The sequence below is a fragment of the Atta colombica genome, unplaced genomic scaffold (genome assembly GCF_001594045.1).
Source record: "Atta colombica isolate Treedump-2 unplaced genomic scaffold, Acol1.0 scaffold198, whole genome shotgun sequence".
Classification (NCBI taxonomy): domain Eukaryota; kingdom Metazoa; phylum Arthropoda; class Insecta; order Hymenoptera; family Formicidae; genus Atta; species Atta colombica.
Genome location: NW_017259291.1, coordinates 3,837,226 through 3,859,713, shown reverse-complemented (window position 1 = coordinate 3,859,713; position 22,488 = coordinate 3,837,226). Strand labels below are relative to the sequence as shown.

At 37.4% G+C, this 22,488-nt stretch overlaps 1 protein-coding gene across 1 annotated transcript in view; it reads left to right on the top strand.

The window, feature by feature from the left end:
* LOC108686868 overlaps nucleotides 1-22,488 on the top strand; it is a 292,272-nt gene that overhangs the window by 181,437 nt on the left and 88,347 nt on the right. The window contains exons 6-7 of the mRNA XM_018192364.1: nucleotides 11,817-11,926; nucleotides 22,125-22,243. Of these exons, the coding sequence (XP_018047853.1) occupies nucleotides 11,817-11,926; nucleotides 22,125-22,243 (229 nt within the window). The remainder of the gene's footprint in view (nucleotides 1-11,816; nucleotides 11,927-22,124; nucleotides 22,244-22,488) is intronic.

Here is a 22,488-nt window from a genome sequence, read left to right as displayed (position 1 = left end):
GAGAGAGAGAGAGAGAGAGAGAGAGAGAGAGAGAGAGAGAGAGAGAGAGAGAGAGAGAACGAATGAGCGAGCGAGCTGCGCAACATATAACGCGACGTATAACGAATTCTTCATTAAAAATGGAAAACCGCTAATCGATATGAGTGATGTACTAGCGCGTTGGTCCGATATCGCGTTACGCTTCGCTCAGATTTCAATATTTAACGATTCCTACCCCTGTTTACGATTTGCAGCCGTTACGATATCGATTGATTGGGATGTTTCTCTCTTTCCCTCTGCCTCTCTACATTTCTCTCACGCTGTCGTTTCCCCGAACCATAAACTTGAGCGCGGGTTAGACAATTTGTCGTCGCCTACATTGTCAGTCTCGGAGTTTCGCTACATCGTCGATAATATTCGAAACTCTTGATCTCAAGGAAATCTTCCTTGAGATCTTCCGGAGGAATTCGATATCAAATTTTAATATTTTTCTTAACTAAGATTTATATCGGTAGGTATAACAGATACTAGATTTGCAGCTTCCAAAATTTATGTATTTAAAGTGCATCATGATTTCTATTCAGAATATTCAGAAACCATTGCCGCGATCTTTTTCAAATATTTATTGTGTCAACTCATGCGCTTTGTTCGCAATATGAATTTTTATTTTCGATTCGAGTCTCTCTCACACACACATACACACACACACACACACACACACACACACGCACACACACACGCAGGCACGCACGCAGGCACGCACGCACGCACGCACATCCTCCTTCATTCACACGATAAAAGTTCGTTCTACATGAATCAATTACGTATATACTACCAACAATTCTCGTACAGACAACACCCAGGAAAAGCCAAAACAATAACATGCAAATACAAGGCTGCAATGATGATCGACCGGATGTTGATTCCCGACGGCGAACGCGAGATGGACGTACAATTCACTTTTTCATTCGCACGTTTATCTTTCTAATGACAATTTAACGATGTGGCAATAAGTGAACAACTTTGAGTATATCATATCATATCTCGTTATCATTAATGAAATATATTGCTGTAGAAAAGTATTAAATATACATTTCCAAACTATATCAATTATTAAAATATACATTGGAAATACATTAAATATTAAAACGCACATTCGATTATATGAAAAATTTAATAAACAAATAATTTAACAATAATCTTCAATTCTTTTTAATTGGATCAATTCTAGTTAAAATTAAAAATTAATCTAAAACTGTTAAAACTATAATAACTTTATTACTCGGAATATTTAAAACACCTTTAGTAAATTCATTAAATGTATGAATGTTATTTATATACATTATTATACTTAACTTAAATTGTTTTATAATTTAAAAAAATGTATTTATATTTTTATTTAACGACTGTATAGAATATTATCAATTTTCATTTAATTGTGATAATCATCAAAGAGAACAATTAAAATTGAGATACAATAGGATATCAAAAAAAATGTAGAACTATTTAACAATATCTCGAATAGTTTTACATTGCACAATATAATTGAATTATTATTTGTCGAATAAGCATCGAGATTTTTATCGAACATTCTAAAATGAAAAACACATGTCGGTATGTAACTAATATAAGTAGATAAAAAAATAAATATTTAGTATTGTAGAATAAGCGCCAATATTATCGAAGTGATGCGGTTTCTTTTGGAAAATCAGGTTTAGTTTAGCATAGTCCAAGCAATTTTCCAGGCTCGACCGCTCGGTCATAAAATTTATGCACTTCCTGGCTTGTATGCGACCGCACGCAATCAAGCGCATGCGTTTATGCTGCATTATCCTGAGTACTAGCGTTATATGGCGGTATCATCGCTAGTGTACATCGAGTACCTTCGAAAATATCAGCGTGAGATAATAGAGCGCTATAGAACATCGTAAAATTATAAGCAACCTTAATCCTATAGTTTATTATGGCGATAATAAAAAATAAGTTGCAACTTTGGCCGGGAGATTAGCATGGAGCACATGTGAATATTAAATGAGGATTTTAGTGGATTTGATACATAGCTGAGCGGTTGATGGAAATGTTTCTGGTATATTAGCTTCTCTCGTGTACGTGTCAAACTATATCAACAATGTTCGCTCGTCAATTTCACATCACTACACACGAAATTGAAACACGCAAATTGAAATTAGACATTAAATGTGCGCATATTTTACGTCGTGTTTCAGTCTACATAAATATATACATAAATATATATAATCCATATCATTTTTACAATGTAATTATTTTTATAACGTAATCACAAACGTACGGTGGAAAAACAAAAATCTTAGAAAATTTTCTATATAAATTCAAAAGCTGAAGCAGTCCATAGATTAATATTATTGCACTATTTTATATTGTACAATATTAATGATCATCTGGAGCTTATATTGAGCCTATAAACTGTTTGTTTTGAATTATTTAAATGGAACATTAAAAATATTGTACAAAATTATTGTATTATACAATAATATTGAATATCTAGAGATCGCTTAAGAATTTGTTTTATCTTTATGCATCAAATTTCATATCGAGTAAACGCTTCATAATTCTCCAATCGAACATCTCTACATATTTATATGTATATAAATACGCGTTTCTAAATTGTGCCATGCGAGCAGAGAGCATCGGCAATACGTTCTAATAGTCCACTTTAAATGAACACGTGCTCGCACTCCACTTTCATGCGTGTGCCAACGCATACTTTACGTCCTTTCAGTTGCATAAATGTATTGTAAGTAGCATAGAAATAAGCACGCGGGCCTGCACTGTCATCGTGAAATACATCGTCTTTTTAGAAAGATTTTTTTTATTGCCTGTTATTATTTATAATATATGTCTATATATTATATCACATATCTTAATGATTGATTAAATATAGCATAAGAATTAAGAACGATAGGAAATAATTTTTACTCTAAACTGATTTTAATTGCTTTATTAATTTATTATTATATTATTATTATATTAAGAATTTACTACGATTATTTACGTTATATTTTAATATTTCTGTTAAATCACATCATTATTAAATAAATGGGAATTATTTGTTAATTAATGAGCAAGTCTTTGATAAAATAAAAATGAAAAATTAATTGTTTTTGATTAACACGAATTTTAGAGATGATGATAATAAATGCATTGGTGGATTTAAAAGAAAAACTGTGTGGAAGGAAAATTTTAGCGAGATCCTATACCTTTTAACGCGAAGGGACATTTCCCTTACACCTGGTTAAATCTCGACGGTGGGATTAAAACGGAAAGAATACTTAAGGGATACTTGAGTGCTCGCGCACGCGGCCGTATCTTAAGCTATAAAAATCTCGGGTCGCGGTGGATTACGTGGAGACGGACGGTTACGCTTTTACACGACGGTAGTTTATGATTTACGCGATGAACTACTTTTTTGAAATGAATGCAGAGCGCACGTTCGCACGACTATGTAGGTCAAGGGATCGGGAGGAGATTGAGGGGCGAACGGACTCGCATTTCTCCCTTTCCCTTTACGCATCGTTTTCATTGCCCGACCGTTAAGCTTAACTGCGGACTTTTACAGCGTCAGCCTGCATAAAAGCGCATACGACATTTTATGCGCGCCCGCGCATAAAATCGTCCGTAACTTCTCGCGCCCTGGCTTGGCCCGACCGGAACGGTACTCGCAATTTTTTAATTTCTATTCCGGCTACTCGGCCGCTCTCCGTTTTTCTTTCTTTTCTTCTCTCTCGCGACCGCGTACATCTCCTCGTCGCTCTCGCGAATCGCGATGTGTGCGTTCGCGTATTTTTTCTTGCCGATGCATTTTTTCCCGAGAAGACAAGCGTACCTACGAGACGATAAAAGTGTTACGGTCCCGCAATTCGCGAAGGAAAATGGACGTCATGCCGCACGCTCGCGTGCTGTACGATAATATTTACAAACTAATATATTTCCGTGCTTTGTTTCTGTATAAAATATAGCTATGTCATCATGGAAATAATTGCGGATACAGTACTTGTTTCTAATAGCTGTTTTATTTAATTTTGAAATATAATTTTATAACAATGATTTCACGTTATATAATGCTTTTAACTTGGAAGCTCGCTCCAGGAATCGAATTCCGAAGTTACGATGTAATCTGAAATATAACTTGTAGAATTTTTGTGATGTTTCGAACGCTATACATAATACGGAAATTTTTGTGACGGCTTATACTTGGTAACCGCGGTGCATGGTTATCGCGAAAACTCCCTAATGCAGAATTTAATTCCCTTCGGGCACGGGGGACACAAAGCCTCTGATACGCAGCCAGTTATCAAGGCACACTACTGCAATGACGCAGTGGTCGGCGAAACTGCGTCCGTGTCCATGCAGTAATCTCGTAAAAACTCGTTAATACGGTAAAAGCGCGGAAAATGGCCATGCGCAGCGAAATACAATTACTCATTAGTCGAATCCCATTGCGCGCGGCTCGCAGGCGACCGGAAACACTCGGTCGCTGAATCAACCGTGACGCAAGGGAGGCTTTGAAGTTCGCATTCGCGTAGCTCGACGGTAATTAACCATAGAACGTCAGTCGGCGAGGGTTATTGGCAGCCCCGATGCAGTTTCGAATATGTGCCATTTGTTCATTCGTGCGTCAATATATCCTTCTGTAACTGTCGCAAATAAGATTTACATCTAACGACCAAACCGTTTATGTCCAATAATTTGCGTTTTGCCTCAAATTTTGTAAATACCATGAAATTTGCGACTTGCGAAGGCAAATAATGTATTTAATAAAACAGAAAAACACAAAAATTATGTCCCTTTGTAGAAATCAAAAGTAAACTTCCTTTTAATTATGCACGAAAAGAACAATTTAAGATACAGATCTAAAAATAATTTCATTGGACCATCAAAATAATTACGTAGGAATCTCAAGTACGATGAGTAGTGCTGCAAAAAGTTTTGACATTCCAGTAAAACTTTTGACATTTCAGTTTGAGCGCTTTACCTTATTATTTTGATAGTCTAATAAAGTTATTTTCAGATCTGTATCTAGGTAAATTTTTAGATACTTCAACTAAACTGTCTTTTCCGTGTGACACTTCATGTGAATTACAAGCTTCAACGAGAAATTATATTGATGGATTAACGTTTTATTGTTGATAATATTCACTGAATCTTCAACTCATCAGATGCATCGCTGGCGCACGTGCACGTATCGATTTGCACTGCCAAGTCCACATCGCGAATTCGAAGGAGAAGATCTTTGTCCGTCAAGTGATCAAATTCAAGGATAGCGCGGCATAATTAGATTCTATCCTTTAATGCCCGTTACCAATCAAGGTATTATCAGCATCTGGTAATTACGACAGTCGAGATTACCTATTCTCTACAACGTTGCTCGTCATTTCCGTTGCAATCTCATTGTGCGCAACTCCCTTGAACACGTTGTATTCGTTCTGTCCCATCTCTCGAAATGCCACGCCGACGCCACGTAAACTCTCTTTCCAGTAACCTCATTGTTGGACGAACGTAAATCCTGATAGATCCATCGGACCACTGGGAAGCCATGCGTGTCGTAGAATATAGATCGTGCTTTATACTGTGTAGCTTCCTGTTATCTATGCCCAATCACTATGCGCAAGTAGCGTGCAATAATGATATTGAACGAGGAATAAACGTAAAATTTATGAGAAAAATTATTAAAGATACTTTTTGACAATCGCGATAGACAGTAGCATTGCCTAAAACTTTAATTACTTTTACTCTCTAAATCTGAATCAGTGGATAATCACTGATATCAGTGCCAAGTATGCCATTGGTAATTAGTGAATTAAATGTGAGATTCCTAACCTGATTAATCTTTATTATGTAATCTAACTGATCTTGTTTTGAGCTTAAATTCAATGAATATGATATTGGAAGATTGAGATTAACAATTGTGTCAGTATTTTAGTTATATAATTAAACATTTTTCCTTTTTTTGTTGAACTTTACTGATTATCAGTGCCAAGTATGCCACTGAGTAATTAGTGACTATTCACTGATTCAGATTTAGAGAATAAAGGACGCGAAAGCTATTATAGTGGCGTTCAGTAAAAAAAATTAATCAATTAGCGCTTAGTGATTTTTTAATATGATTGGTTCTTGCCTTTAGTTCTTCGCAAAATCTAAGTGTAAGAACCAATCCTATTAAAGAATCACTAAGCGCTAACTGATTAGTTTTCTTTGCTGAACGCAACCAACGGCGCTGAAACATTGTCATATTTTAAGGCAAAATACAATGAAAAATAATTAAGTATATAATAAATTTTACTCTAAGAAAAACTGTAAGACTTTAAAAATAGACTCTCGTTCTCTAAAGATTAATTGTATATCTGTTATATACTTTACAGATAAAACGTGTATCCCAGGAGTATCATATTACACGTCAGTAAAATGTAAAAGATTGGGATTAATTAGACTCAGATATTCTGTACTTTAATAGATTTGCTATACTATATATACGCAGTATATGTGTGAAATAGACATTCAATAATGATATTATTGTCTATTTAATTAATCATAGTATTATATTATGTTCTCTTGTAATTTCAATTGTAAATCATTTGACTATCTCTAATTTGTATCATGAAATAACGCGCAGTCTTTACATTCAAGCAGTTGAGTGTAAATTTTTCATCATGTCGCGGAAAATTGCACAGGGATTTATGTATACGATCTGCTTTGTCTTATTAGACATCGCGCGTTTGTATACGGAACGTGTCCTCGATGTGATCAACACCGAACGTGCAATTATGCACGTTCGCAGAGCAGACCTGTTCCCACTTTCTAAGCCGTGGGATTTCGAGAAGAGGGAATCATTTGACCGTGTGCGGGAGCTCTTGGTCGTAATCGCATTTGCAGATACGCTGTTTCTTGAAGTAATAGCACAATGAGATCTCCATGGCTTTGAAGCCTCATATATTTAGTTTCGTTAATTGATATATTTATATCTTACGAAGTTACTGGAGCATAAAAATAACGAGATGTTAAACGTATTAAGTACCGATATTCTGTCTTTTTAATATTTAGAGTTACAATCTTCTTTTTCTAACACATAAATATTTTGTTAAATTTTAATTTTTCTCGTTCTCAAATTCATGAATAATTTATGAATTGTGTGTAAACTTAATCTTTACACAAGTCGATTTTTCTTATTTTGGATATTTAAGAAAGACAATTAATTTCAGAAAGACAGTTATTTTCTTTCACATAGAGTTTACCACAGTTCTGGAAAAAAAAAAAAATACAACAATAGAGTCTCTTAGGATTTAGAGCTAAGTACTATTCTTTTGCCAAATTATGTTTACGAATTTATGAACGATAGACTATGTCTATTGCCAATTTGGCAGGGATTCAAGAGCACGATCTTACGATCACCGATAGGCCGCCAAGAACGTCGAGCGCACATGCGAGTTTGCTAATATTTCTAGTATGATCTACCGCGGAATTATTTACAGTCATGGCCACGTTCGTCTTCCAGTAGCACGCAATATCATTGACAATCACTCGAGTATAATTGGACGAATCACAGCTGCGAAGTATTCTCGTTATTTATGCAAATGTGTTGTTATTGGCAAATCAAGAATATCAGAAAGTTAGACGCAATTATGTATTAGTTTTCATACGCGATTCATGGAGACGATCTAATTATCTTTATCTAACTTTCGTCTTTCAGAGACAGCATGCCGATTGATTTGCATCCGTTAAATAGTGTTTTAAAATTATAGAAAATATTGTAATGCACAGCATTATTTTCTGTCGCTGATAATATACCTACACTTTTATTTACTCTGAAATATCGAGTTTAACAAATATCAATCTGTACGGTTATTAAAAATATTTGAAATTTTTATTCATTATCAATATAAATTAATAATTAATTAATCTATATAAATTCATTTATTAATTTATATTGATAATTAAAAATTTTTTAATATTTTTAATGACCGTATCAATTATAAAATTATAACATATTTGATGTTGAATAACTCTAGTAAAGAAAAATGAACGATCTATCTATTTCATTTCGATTATAACGTAACTACGTTTGAACAAGAAATGTCTAATGTGCGCATACATCTATCATAATTGGTGATTATGAAGAGTTATCGTGGCGAAATGCACTCCACTTTCTAAGACATTCAGAGGTTCTAATACCATTGAAGAAGAGAAGGGGATACGAGAGAGAAGGGGGTACGAAACGCGAATGCAATCGAGGCCGGGTCGAGGCGGGGTTCAGCCTCGACTCGGTTAAGTACACTTTATTAAGCATGCCATCTGCACGTTGCGCCATCCACTTATGTGGTAAATGGAATTACAAACGCATCCCTATGCTGTGGGATCCCAGGTTGCGGCTCACACCTTGCGTTCACAATGAGCGTGCATACGTTGGGCTAACTGTTGTATATAGCACCGTAATTGAATAACAGTTGGAAATTCGTAGTCGGCAACGGCGATTAGCGCCGGGATGAAAAATTGATATACTACGCACACACCATTTTATAATGAAAATATTTATTTTACACAAGTTTTTTTTTATTACACGAGACTTTTTTTGGTAGCCGTAACATGCGTCATATTACCATTTCAATCTAATCTTTTGATACCATTGTGAACGCACTGCTCTGATGGAACGCCAATTCTCAGTTGAGCGTGAGTCACGATTTTCTGACGGATTTGATTGATCGCATTGTGGTTGCAGTCCACGTTGCAGAAAATCCACATAAAAGAGAAAGCGCGGACTGGCCCCGCTACAATGATTTAGAGCGATGCTATCTACGGGCACGAGCGATTTTGCTGATAACAAACTTCCACTCGCTTTATTCGACGGACCACTCGTTCACTTCACTCGTGATCTCCACGAAATCGATGAAGAATTTATCGAACGTAATCGCAGTCGCGAAGCTTGAAATTCCGCATCGCAGCCGAATTCGGATGAGCCTCGTGTATCGAGATCAGCAAATTATTCGGCCGTGAGAGAAGCCGCCGTTTATCAAACTCGGCCGAATGTATATATGTGTGTGTGTGTGTGTGTGTGTGTGTGCGCGCGCGCGCGTGCGTGCGTGTGTGCGTGCGAAGACAGGCACGTTGATTTATTAAATTGCCGCGCCAAGCGAGAGAAGAAAAGAGAAAGAAAAGGCTCTATTATATTATATGTATTAAGAGTGAACACGGCAATCGAGATGTAGCGTCGCACCTTTTCTACTAGGCTCGAAGACAAAATTATTAAAGTTCGCCGTACAAGCGTTCGATGTTTACGTTCGTAGTCAGCGATTATATGAGTTTCCGGTAAATACGACCGCTTCATCCGTCGAAGTTGATGAAAAGAGACTTGTTTACTCGCAGCCTGCTGATTTTCGAAGTACGACGCGATGCTGCAAAACTCACGAGCGAGAAACATCCATATAAAGGGTTCCGTGTATACAAACTGTCCGGTTTCCAACCGGGAAAGCTACCGCCGTTTTATCAATAGGATGGATAAATCTTGTTTGTCCGCAAAAGTTCAATAATCGGTATGATATTGCAAAGTATAAATACGGTTTAGAGTAACTTCGTTATTTTTATAGATTTTTCTGCCTGTTTATCCATACTTTCAACAAAGGAGATTTTTAGAAAAGATGTATTGTTACAATTTTTCTTCTAAAGACTCGACTCGACAGAAGATATAAAATTAGAGCTATAAAATTATTAAGCTTATTGATTAGCATTTCTCTTAAAAAATGACGAATTACTTTTTCTTTTAGTAATTTCTTGGAATTAGATACATGCATGTATATTTTTTCAATTTATTACGTAATTGTATTTATAAATGTCATGTATTTATAAATGTCATGTATATGACATTGTTTAAAAAAATAGGTTCAAAATCATAGATTGATCTCTACAAAGTTCTGACATCAACTCCATTGAATATTTATAGATTATAATATCTATTTGAATATTTATATTATGAATGTTTACTTGAAGAAAGAAACTCATCATTAAGAATGCATTTCAAAACAAGATAAATTGCGATTATGGAAAAACGAGAACAAATAACGAAATTCACTAACAGAAAACTAGTGAAAAGTTTACCAAAAAAAATTGCAAAAGTTATAAAGCAAAAGGGAAGCATAATAAATCATTAAATATTGATAATTTATTAATAATTGAAGCCGTTAATAAACTTTGTTGTATTTATTTGATCTACAGATTTAAAATTAAAAAATTTGTAAGGATGCCTTATAAATTTTAGACATGACTGACTATACGTGTAATTTGATTTATGCATGTACTTTAACCGATTACCGTGCGTACTCTTTCATATAATTATTTCGACGTGAAAAATAGCGCAATATAATTATTTGCATGAGAAAGGGCTTGTTTAGATGCACTTCCGGTTGATTTCCCATGACGTATGAAAATTGCGCAGGAAAAATCGCACGTCAACCTTCATCCTTCGCGCAACTGTATGAGTCATAATTTTGTACTAAGCGATCCCATCTTTCCTCCAGTCCGCGCTGTGCAAATAGTGCACCGGGAGTTTCTAGCACCGCTGCGGTAGCGGCAGCTCTGAAACAATAATTAATTAACTGCCTCACAAGGAAGCAAGGCACGGCGAGGAGAACGATGATCGCAGATGTTGCACGTCGGTAACGACGATCCGTAGAGACGTACAAGCATCCTTGCCGTTGCGGAAGTAAATTGCAGACGGATGCTGTTCTCTCTAATCGGGAGCTAGTCGGGAAACATTTTCCAATCGTGCATTGATTAATAATTAATTTAACAGAGGTAACTAAATAACAAGCGGTTGACTAATTGAGAGATAATCTCTATTTTTTGGTTTACATGTTTTTATTCCACATTGCAAACTTTATTGTGCAATAAATTAATGAATATATTAATGATTACTGCTTAATGTTATTAAGGGGAATATTTTTTCGTTAATAGTTATATTATTCGATATTGGAACACTATTACAACAATTACACAGAAATTCCTATTTGATATTCAATAAGCGTATCAAAGAATATTCAGTAAGCGGATTAGAGAATATTCTGATTTTGTGAGCTTAATATATTGTTATATATACTTAATTTTTCGATTACAATTTTTCAGTATTTATTATATAAAAATTTATATGCATTACAATTCGTTACAAATTCTTTAAAGTTTCTGTCAATATTCTTTAATTAAGTATTCTAAATGGAAAGAAATAAAAATCATTATTATAACATAAATCATTATTGATTTATTAACATCATTGATTTTTATGTATACGCTGTAATTTGTTCAAAATTGATATTTGATTCCAAAACAGTCCTTAACAAAACAGTGAAGCTTCTCGTTAAGGAAACCCACGTGGTCCTTGGCGAGAAGCTACCTCGAGATCCTTTCTTCCACGACATAGTCGGTGCTCGATCGATGTTGACGACCAGACCAATCGACCATTAAGTATATATCTCAGGTCGCGCGCAAAAAGAACACGGTAGGCAATCAATCTTCCATACGTCGAAGTCTTGTAGACGCTACCTCGCGTCTTTCATGACGACGTGGAGGAAAACAGGAGGTGATGTCCGGAGGTGCGGAAGAAACGTTGCGGGACGAGCGAACCTGAAGCGTCGTCGCCGCAAAAAGTCGTCAGTCCTCGACGATAGAGGAGAGACTGCTCGGACGGTCTAGCGTCAGAGAGGAAACGACTCTTGCTCTCCGACAATTCGCAACTAGTCGAGTAACATCGATTTGTCTTTCGATTCGTCGAACGTCGAGGCGTTACGACAATTTAACGGGTTCTATATCTGTGATTTCAGGTAGCAGCGAGGAATCGAGGGCCGGTGGCGGTGATCCCGGGAAGCTGGGAGTGAAGAAATCGAGACTGAAGGCCTCCTCGCCGAACAGGCAGGGACCACAGCAGTGTCAGGTGAGTGAAGACGAACACGCGAGAAGATCAGTCATTTGGAAATTAAATTCTTGTAAATAATATGTATCTCACAGCTAATCAAAATACACGTATAATGAAATCAAGATAAATTAATTCGATAAAGAAGTTTTTCTAGCTTATAGATAATCTAACAGCTTTTATACAGCAATAAATTTATTAAAATTGTTGTGAGGATTACTCAGTTTTGTCCTTTTAAATTTTATTTTTTCGTTAAGTGGAATTGATGTTATTTGCTATAATTTAAATATATTATTAGTTAAGCAGGTACATCAATAATTTTGATGGAATGATATTGGCATTTGTTATGTGATCTGTAACAGATGAGCGAGATAGATTGTCATTCGAATTTCATTCAAATTGGCTCTTCCGCAACGGTAGTAGTACGATTGCTCATATATGCATATCAAGAATATTTATGCAATTATCAATCAGAAAATCCAGCTGCCGCGACATCGTCAATCGCGCTTTATAGTTGTATAGTAGTCGTGCATCCTTCGACAAGATATTTTTACGTAATGAAATTTGTTTAATAATTATTTGCTTAACAATAATTTTAAATTCACAGTTTTGAGATTATTCGCAATTTTTATTCTAAATGGACTGTCTCTTATTCGGTAGAAAATAATAACGTTTCATTGTCAATAATTATCATGCATGTGAACCCTCATTTTACTTTAATAAAATTACTTAGATTCTTAATTATATTAGCATGTGTCGGAAACATTATTTTTGAATATTTTCTTATGTACGTATATATATGCATAGCTTGTTTACGTGTATGCATAATGTAGCTACGTTCTTGTAGCTACATTGCAGCTACATTGCGTTTTTTTTATCAGTATTTTAATTAAATCTGGAATCACTTGTGAAAATAACAAAAATGTTCCGCGATTGTAAACGTAAACTGACATTAGATAATTGTCTCTGTCAATTGATTTAAAGTTTGTTGAAATAAAGTACTCGACTACGTGCGCGAATCGAAAGTTGGTCCGCGGTTCAAACCGATAATTGCGCAGTTCTTTAATTACTCGTGCATCGCAAAATTGTGTAACTACTTTTTATAGTTTATTTTTTCATATCTGTTATACAATTTCGCGATGTACTATACAGACCAACTATGTTTTGTTTAACGGTTCTCTGACCGGTTTTTCCTCCCTGTATGCTCCATTTTAACAGTTAGTTTCCTTTCGAGAGCACGCAGCGACAAAGAGCATTTTCACGGGGAAGAACGAGGAGACGGTTCGTTAGCGACCGATCGAGTTAGACGACCACGATCGATGACCACGGGGGTGTGCTCGAAAACCGTAGCGCGAGGCCACAAAATTCGTGCTAACCCGCCCCATTCTACCCCTGTGTGTCTGCCCCTTTCCGTCCCTTTCGCCCGCAGCTGGAACGAGTCGAAATGGCGCCATCGAACGCTAACGATGCTGACCCACTTTCTGCACCGCGCCGGCGCGCTTGTTGCGGAAAGCCACCGACGCGCGGGGATGCGCATCCGTGACGTGCAATCCGGACGAGTTTTCGTACGCACGCGGCATTTTTACGACGGTAGTCCTTCGAGTCCGTTTTATCACAGACCCGCGTATATCCGTGTTGCCTTCAAATAACTTTTTTTATGATATAACTATTTCAACTTGAAGCGCGGCAAATTAAATGCAGGCTCTGACGCTAAGCATGAAGCATATCCTGAGTTTATTATTACTATTGTTATAGCATTCTCTTTTTATTCGCGAATCGTCATTTAATATTTTTTTATTCTCTCTCGGATTCATGCAGTATTAATTTAAATTAGCAAAATAGAAGAAATTAGAAGTTTGCTTTTTTCCTCGTCTCTATTTTCATCAACTTAGATTAAAAGTACAAAAAAAGGGATAATTTCATTGATTCATATATCATCTTCTATTCATTCTGTATTTGATTTCCGCATATATCGCACAGATCTCTCTATATTATACTTACATGTAAAATGGAAATGAACTTTAATCGGCCGATTCCGAACTGACAATGACGTGCAATTTATTTCAACGTGACGACAGCACGAAATGGCAGCGGTAGCCTTGATTTCAACACGGCTCAATTTCCTTCTTCCGAGCCCAGCCCTCTCTCGTGACCCACATTAAGACGCAACGGTCTCGGCGCTAAAGTACCAGGCGGTTGTCGGAGCTGTTTATACACGCGGTACACGCTCGCGCGCGTGCAAGCACGGCGTCGTGGCCGTGTGCCGTGTGTAGAAAGGCTGTTGAATATTCAGGCGACGCCGACGCGAGCCTCGAGCAGGCAGAGCAAACACGACAGCACCCCGATGTAACACACGAACGCGATACTCACCCGCGCATTCCCCCGTTTGTCGTCAGTACATTCGACCGATTTAGGCGTGCCTCGTAGTGATGGTAGTGGTGATGATGGTGGTGGTATTTAGGAGTTAACCCTTTCAGGACCCACCACCTTCGTTGATTGATCTGCTTTCCTCTCCCGTCGTACATCGTGCGGTCTACACACGCTCCGAGCTTTTGACTGAGCAAAACCACTTTGCTTCTTGAGTCTGTAGATTTGTATTCTCCTTGCAAGTTCAGCAGTCAGATACGTTGGCCCCGATTCTGAAATCTTATTTACTTGGTATATTTAATCTCAGTAAGACGAGAATTATACAGACGTCTTTAGACTCGTGATGAGAATACGCGCCGTACTATTTAAGGGGAGGAAACTCTCCTACAGATCCGCTGTCTTTGCGACTGATCCTACGCTTCTATCTCCTTCGTCCCTGTTCTCTTCTGTAAAGGATCATACATTATACTCTCTCGTTTCCACATAGCATCTCTCCTTGTCGCACGCGCTTCTTGCTCTTTCATCCTCGCTACTCGTTCTCCTTTATCTCTGCCACTTCCTCTTTCATCCCCTTTGACCCGTACTCTCTCGTCGTTTCGTCTCTTCTCTTTCTCCCCTGGCGTATGCCCGGCCAGCTCCTCGTCCTGATGTGCCTTGTTACGTAATTAAATGACGGTTCGCCTGACTTGTTGACAAGCCTTGTCGATGTATCGAGTTAGCGACGAATTAAGCTCGTCCGCCTTGGCTCGATTATGGCTCTCGGATATCGCCGCGATCTAAAGAGGGTGGTACTCGAATGAGAGAGAAAGAGAGAGGAAATAAAGAAGAGAATCAGCGAGCAAGAGAGAGAGAGAGAGAGAGAGAGAGAGAGAGAGAGAGAGAGAGAGAGAGAGAGAGAGAGAGAGGTAGAGAAGGCTAGCGGCTTTTGCAGCAGCGTCCGACGTGACGCTCGGCTGTCTCGCCGGAAATTGATCGTTATTCATTACAGGACGCCCGTGGAATTTTCCTCGTCACGGCGGGCTCTGTACCGCCATAATTTATGCGCCAATTATCGCGCACGGCATTATGCGCGAGACGGTCGATTAATGTCGCGCGACGCGAGATAAAGTTTTTTAATGCACCCTTATGATCGCTCGCAATGCATCAACGATTTCCATTTAAAGCCCCGTTGCGTGGCGTAGCCCGGCCTCTCTCATAGATGCCATCATCTCTAACACTGAACGCAGCATTGGTGCGTGCTAATTAATAATTCAAACGCAACGCGTCGAGCGTTTTATACCTTGTATAACAACATGGCAGATTGCGAATATGATGATATTGAAAGTTTGAAAATCTGCAGGATGAAGAAGAATAATGCATGTGATTATTAATGGTTCTGCTTGTGTAGCGTTTTATGCTGAAAATAATTTGCGGCAAATGTGAACGTCGTTTACATCGATTTAATAAAACCGAAGTCTTGTTAAGTTTTATATGAGAATTTAATTTTCTACTGCAGCTATGTATATCATCGAGGGAGCTGTTGTTGTTGCAATTATTTAATCCGCACTTGTGTAAATGTAAAAACGATGGTTTCACGAGGATGATGGAATCGCTGATGTACTCGGCGATCGATCGATTTTTCGCTTCGTCAACTGTACATTAAATCATTAATTAATCAGACCAGGCAATACACATATCACAGAAAGTCAGAAAATTTCCACGTTTAATTTTAATAAGCCAATGGACTTTTTTTTCTGAAAAATGTAAATAGAATGAGTAACACATTATAATCTAAAAACGCGCACATGCGATATTATACAACGGTATTATCTGATTAATCCGGACAATATTAAATGACTTCTTTATCATCTTTGCGTTGATTAAACCACTGTTCTTCTTTCCGATTTAACATTATCATTTAGTTAGATTATTCTCTCTCTTTTTATCCTTTCATCTTGTTATTTTTCTACGACATTGCTACGAAATAATCTTGCAATCTGATTGTCACGGATATTACATTTTTGAGTGAGAGACTTTGAGAAAACGGGCCAACATATAATTCTCAAATTCGTACAAACACATGTGCATGCACTATGCTGATATACGTGACCGTTATTCTGGATACCTATGTACTCCCAACATTCGCGGTGATACGAGCTGTTAATTAAGCCGACTTCAACCCAAGTTGTTGGTAGATCTAGTGCAGCTTCACCCCATTATGTCATAGTTTCTATCCCAGTCCTTGTTATCCTGTTCTTTACCATTCCGTTACATTTTGTACTTTAGTTGCGATAAAAAGACTAAGCTTCGTTTTATGTCTGACGAAAACTATTTGTTATTATTGTGCGTATCGTGAACTCATGCGAAGAAATTATTATCATTCATCTTGAATATATTAGAAACGTATTATTAATCACATCATTTGGTATAAAAGCACAAGTCCGAATTTATTTTTAGTCTTGATTTAAGAAATTTCATATTTTATAGTTTTAAAAGCTCGACGATTTCAGTTTCTTTTTAAGGAGTTGATGATCCTTTCTCTCTCTTTCTTGCTTGCAAATAATTTTAAAAAATATTATATATTTTCTTAACACATTTCAATTATTTATAAATGTCGATACATTAATTTATTGTGTGTCTTTCTTTTTTTTCTCTTTCGCTCTCACTTTCGATTATTATATAATATTTCATTAATTTTTTTATACTGTTTATTATTGTTTTATACTGTTTAAATATATTCGAGACAAGGTGAAAAGAATAATGACCTTTTACGTCTAACTATTTGTAACCTGATTAATTATAACTCTTATTTTCTTGATAGATACTTAGAAATTATTATTTTATAGAGAAATAATTTCTTAGAAATTATTTTCAAGAAAAGTTCAGCTTATATTAGCTTTGTTATATCTGCCTTTCGTTAAAAGAAGTTACTGGCAAACGAACGACTCGGTGCGGTCGTCTTTCGTGACACAATGGAAATCCCGAACGGTAACGCGATTTCCTGCGTTCCATTCATCGTCCTTTTCTCTAGCAACATAGTCCATTCGTACATTACTTGGCCGTACTCAAATGAGAATAATATTCTCCTGCGCCATCATGGCGGCGAACCTTTGTCTCTTTGCAACATCAGCAGCAACGACGGCACTGAGTCTTTCCTTCTTGCGAAGGCTGCCTTTCTCATTATTTACGGAAGCGCGAGTTTCTCGTCTCCTTAACGGTTGCTGGTAATAAGATGCACTTCTTTAAAAGATTCGCCTGCCCGGAAGCGACAAATTGCATTCGCCCAGCGGCCTCGCCCCCTCGAGGTTACGCTGCCGCTTCCAGCCTCTGCTAAAAGAAAACTCGGCACGGGACGCGAACGTGGGTAGCCGGAACAAACGTTAACCGAATGAAACCATAGACGCATTTTACTCACGAGCCGCGTGATGGTTATTCATTTTAACAAGCATTCAAGTAATGAAATAATCTCTTGTCTTTTTTTCTTCTTTTTTTCTTTTTTTTGTTAGATATTTATATTCATGGTTGAATCACAATTACATGCAATATGCAGAATTATTGCAGATATTATAGTATATATGTATATTTGTGTATACACATACATATATACACGTTTCCTGCGTAGAACGTAGGTCTCTAATAAAGCTTCAGTAATTCAATGAATTTTTTCCGGAATTAAGTTGTTACCTAATATCCAACTCCCAGCCTGGGGAATTAATATATATATTCACTGATATACGGGATCTACAGTTTAAAACCGGATTCGGATGCTGATGATCAAAGAATTCTTAATCAAATGGAGCCATTTTCAGCTTCTTAAACGCAAAAAATTGATCATTAAGCGCAGATAGGATTGAACCCGGATCTACAAATCGCAAATTAATCACATCGAGCGGCAAGCCTCGACGCCTCAATTTATATCCAATATATATTTTTTAATATAAAATAATGTGTGTGTATATATATATAGAATCATCTCTATGATTTGATTTGGTACACATACTGTATTAAATTATAATAATATTTTTACAACAATTTTTTAAAAAGTTATAAATATGCGGACAGTCGCTTATTCTTCGTTTCATTGATTACCTAGATATATTCAAATTAGTTATTAAATTGAATCGAGCAAAATTATAGAGATCGAAAGATATCTTCTTGATCTTCCTATACGCAGTTCTCTCAAATTTAGAATATATAGCATCAAAACTTTAGAACGAAGCTTTGTCGTCGGTGGTACACATAATTCATTTCATATTTGATCCTTCATACTCGTACTTCTTATTGCAAGAGCGGCCTCGACGAACGTGGTTGGTCAGAATGACCATTAAGCGGATCGGCCGATCGATGAGGCCAGTTGAAACCATGAATCGCTCTGTGGTCGCCTCTCTGACCACTGGTTCGGCCCAAGTGTTCTCCCGCGCGTACCTCTCCTACCAAGGTTCCCTCTTAACGAAGTATCAATGTTACCACCCGCGAGATTACGTATTCAGAGCTCGGTGTTGGTTGGTGTACATTGGTACGGCGCTACAGGCTGCAGTCGCGAGCCAAGTGGAGACGACCGAGAACCATCGTATACAGACGAAATGTGGCCAGAGATCGTGGCGACCGGAGGTGGGTTGGCAAAGAGAGTGGTAGCCAGAAAGGCCAGGAGTAATGATGTTTGTTTAGCTCTCAAGAAGAGGATCCGCGTCAGGGGTGGAAGATACGGGTTTTGGCACGGAGATGATGGGTGAGGGAAAAGACCCTACCCTCGTCGTTGAGCTCTCTTCGTTGCATCTTCTTTGGATCTTCGCGTCTCTGTCTCTCTCTCTCTCACCCTTATCTCGCCATCTGCCGTTTCTATTGCCTCTTCTCCGTCACTCCAGCAACTCCTCTCTTTCTCCCTGGTCTCGGTCCTCGCCTCGTAAATTGAAACTCCCGTGTGTTGGCGTCCGTGCATCTGGAGCTCCTTAGGAGTTAAGCTACGCAAATTAGATTTTCTGCTTAGGAGCCAGAAGTACGACTCCCCTTTCCCTTGGCGCCTCGCCCCTTTTCATTCCCCCCTTCCTCCCTCTTGGTTCCTGCGAGACCTCCACGAGACCGTGTGCAAACGTTCATCTCACCTCTTGAATATATACGACCACCTCTACACGTCTTAAATCTTTGCGTTTACGTCATTTCTGGCTCTTTTTTTATTCCCTTTTTCATAGTTTCTACGTTCTCTTATCTGTGCTCCTACTTTCTCGCCGCCTCTCTTATCTCCTCCCTTGCTGGTCCGCTTCACGTCTTTGGTCAATATTATCCGCGACGCATCAGGAACGTCTTAATACCTTTTTTCTTTAATCTGGGATTTACTCTCGGTAGTGGAGCCGAGGCGAAGTTTTTCTATCTATGGCCCGGAAATTTCTTCTGTCATGTTGGAGAGTACTTCTCGTTTTCTCGAGAACGTTCGTTATGTACGCCCGTTCCTTCATGAAATGGAATTTGTTGCCTGTTTGCTAGATCCCAGCAAATGTTTGCCAACAGACTGTACCGTTTAAGCTATACGTGAGTCGTCATAGCAACCGTGGCTCATGGTTAAATAGTATCGCTTCGCATGAGTGCTTGCGAGGATTCCACAGGAAGTTCGTATTCCGCCGGATGTCAGCAAGCTTCTTTTTTTGTACCGAAAAGCTAGGGACCTCGTTTGCCTTAGTTTCGCGATTTCTATATTTAAGTGACATTGAAGATACATAGACGATAAAAGTAATTAAGAATTTTAATTTTTAGTCCATCTATAGCTTTTTTTTGTTACTGTTGCACATAAAAAAATCAAATCATCTTTCAATTTCTCGTATGAGAGAGTTAAAAATAAATTTCAAATAATACAATACTTATACGATTGACATTTACATTTCTTTCTTCTTTTGTGTTAAGTAATTTTTTCAAGTCAAAAGAAATTCCATATTCAGGAAAACGATGGTATTCTTTCGCGACTTCGGATTCGCGACTTCGGCTTTTTTCGTTTCGCCGGAATCACCGGCGATTCATGTACTCTTCGCGTTCGTCGAACATTTGGAAATAACAGCGAAACGAGAAGCGGAAAAGACTTTTCCGATAATGGAGGCTCGGAATCGTGCCATCGCACGTTTTCCGTGTCATCACATGGCGCGGCGGCGACCGCAGGTGCATTGGAAATTAATTTCGGCTTAATGTCGCGGCGCCAGCACCGCGAATCCTTCGACGTGACGATGAATTCCCGATGCCCTCGAGACGTGATATTCCGAATCTCGTCCATGGAATTCCACGAACAGCTACGCTGCATTAGAGCGAGTTTAACCACGTCGCAGGCGTTCTGTACTTCTCGCATTATTGATCCCATTTAGTATGTTATTATCTTGTTTGTTTTTTTGTTTTTTTCTGTGAACACTGAAATTTATTTAAGGAGTGTAATATCTATCAATTTTACAACATAGAAAAGATAGATTGTTATTTATGTAAATCAATTAGTTAAGTAAAATTATATTATAATTATGTTGATTCCTTAATTCGTTTTAAAGTTTACACACACCTAGGATATTATTTTATAAAATAATATTGACAGAGGAGGTATATTTATTTTTTCATTTTAATTATGTTACTTTCGGTGTTATCTCGATGATTACATTATGCATGGCATTTCGAGAGGCAGAGACAAGCTCGCGGAGAAAGACGCAGGGCAAATTTATTGGAAATGTTAATCGTTCCTATCGTTCATGGACCCGCAGAATTTGCACGATTTTCTATGATGGCGAACTCGTCGCCCATTTGAACGAGGCATTGGCTTTTCGGTAGAATACTGGCCGCATTCAATTCCTTGGCCTTTGGCTACCTGAAATAGTTCCTGAAATAGTCCACGACCTGGAGGCTCGTGTAATAAACCTAATTCCACATACTTAAGGGGCATACTATATCTAGAACTGGCACACGATGCGGTCGGTGTATTAAATCTGCGAGTAATTTCTACGTCTGCCGGTGATACCAACCATCTCTTATTCTTTAATAGGACCGACAATAATAGCATCATTTATCAGGAAAGTATTAACGGCCACTAAATTTTCTCATTGTCCCATCTACTTTGCGGCGAGAATAACTAATTTAATTCTGTGGCACGAAAGAATAAAATCTTTTACATTATATTTTTTATTATTAACAATATTAATTGTTCGAAAGATTGGATTTATTTTTATCAATACAATCTTTTAAACTTAGAATAGAAAAGTGATTATAAAGTTTTTATGTTTTAAATTTTTATAACTTCCATAAATTGCATATCTAATACTTTTTATAGATTTATTTTATAGATTTTATTTTATGTACAGAACAGAAGTTATAAAAGTTTAAAGTTTTTGCACGAAAACTTTATTTATATTTCACTTTTGAAATAATATATTGAGCAAAACTGCATAATAGAATAAATACATTTATTTGACGTATAATGACTCTATCATTAAAAACGCGATTATTGTTCATTACAGAAATTGCGAAATTATTCTTATCGGCGATGCTAGACACAATAATTGTTGCGAAGATAAATTCACGAGTAGAAGAAATCCGCGTTTATACGATATGCAATTTGATATCTTTGTTCTAAAACGATGTCCTTGCTTTACGATTAGCATGCTAATTATAAATTATGGACACACTTTAATTTTTTGTGCAGTTTTAAAATAAAGTTTACGTGACTCTTCGTACGTCGCTAATGTACTCGATGAAAAGAAATTCCATCGGATATGTATACAATGTGGCTTCCACGATGATAATCGAGAGAGTTGCATTCAGTGGCAAACGTAATTGTGCGTAACCGCGATTCGACGCTATATATAATTTTCATCTACACTGCTGCTGCAACGATGGCTGTTTCTCTCTGTTACAGATCTGCGGGAAGGTGTTCAACAATGCATCGGCGCTTACGAAGCACAAACTGACGCATAGCGACGAGAGGAAATACGTGTGCACGATGTGCGGCAAGGCGTTTAAACGGCAGGATCATTTGTGAGTACTAATTAGAGAATTTCATATTAGAGAGATCAGCGATATCTTGCGAATATGTTAAATTTTACGAAATAAGCTCTTAGTGACTTAAGATTGACAATATAATTCTCTGATAGCAAATAACTGTTTCAACCAGATTGCAATCCTTTTGAATTTAGTATCGAAGTAACTTGAAACTTCATATAACTAGGATCTTATGTCACTAATATTTGTGTTTTTGTGCACGGGTGTTTGGATTATAGTTG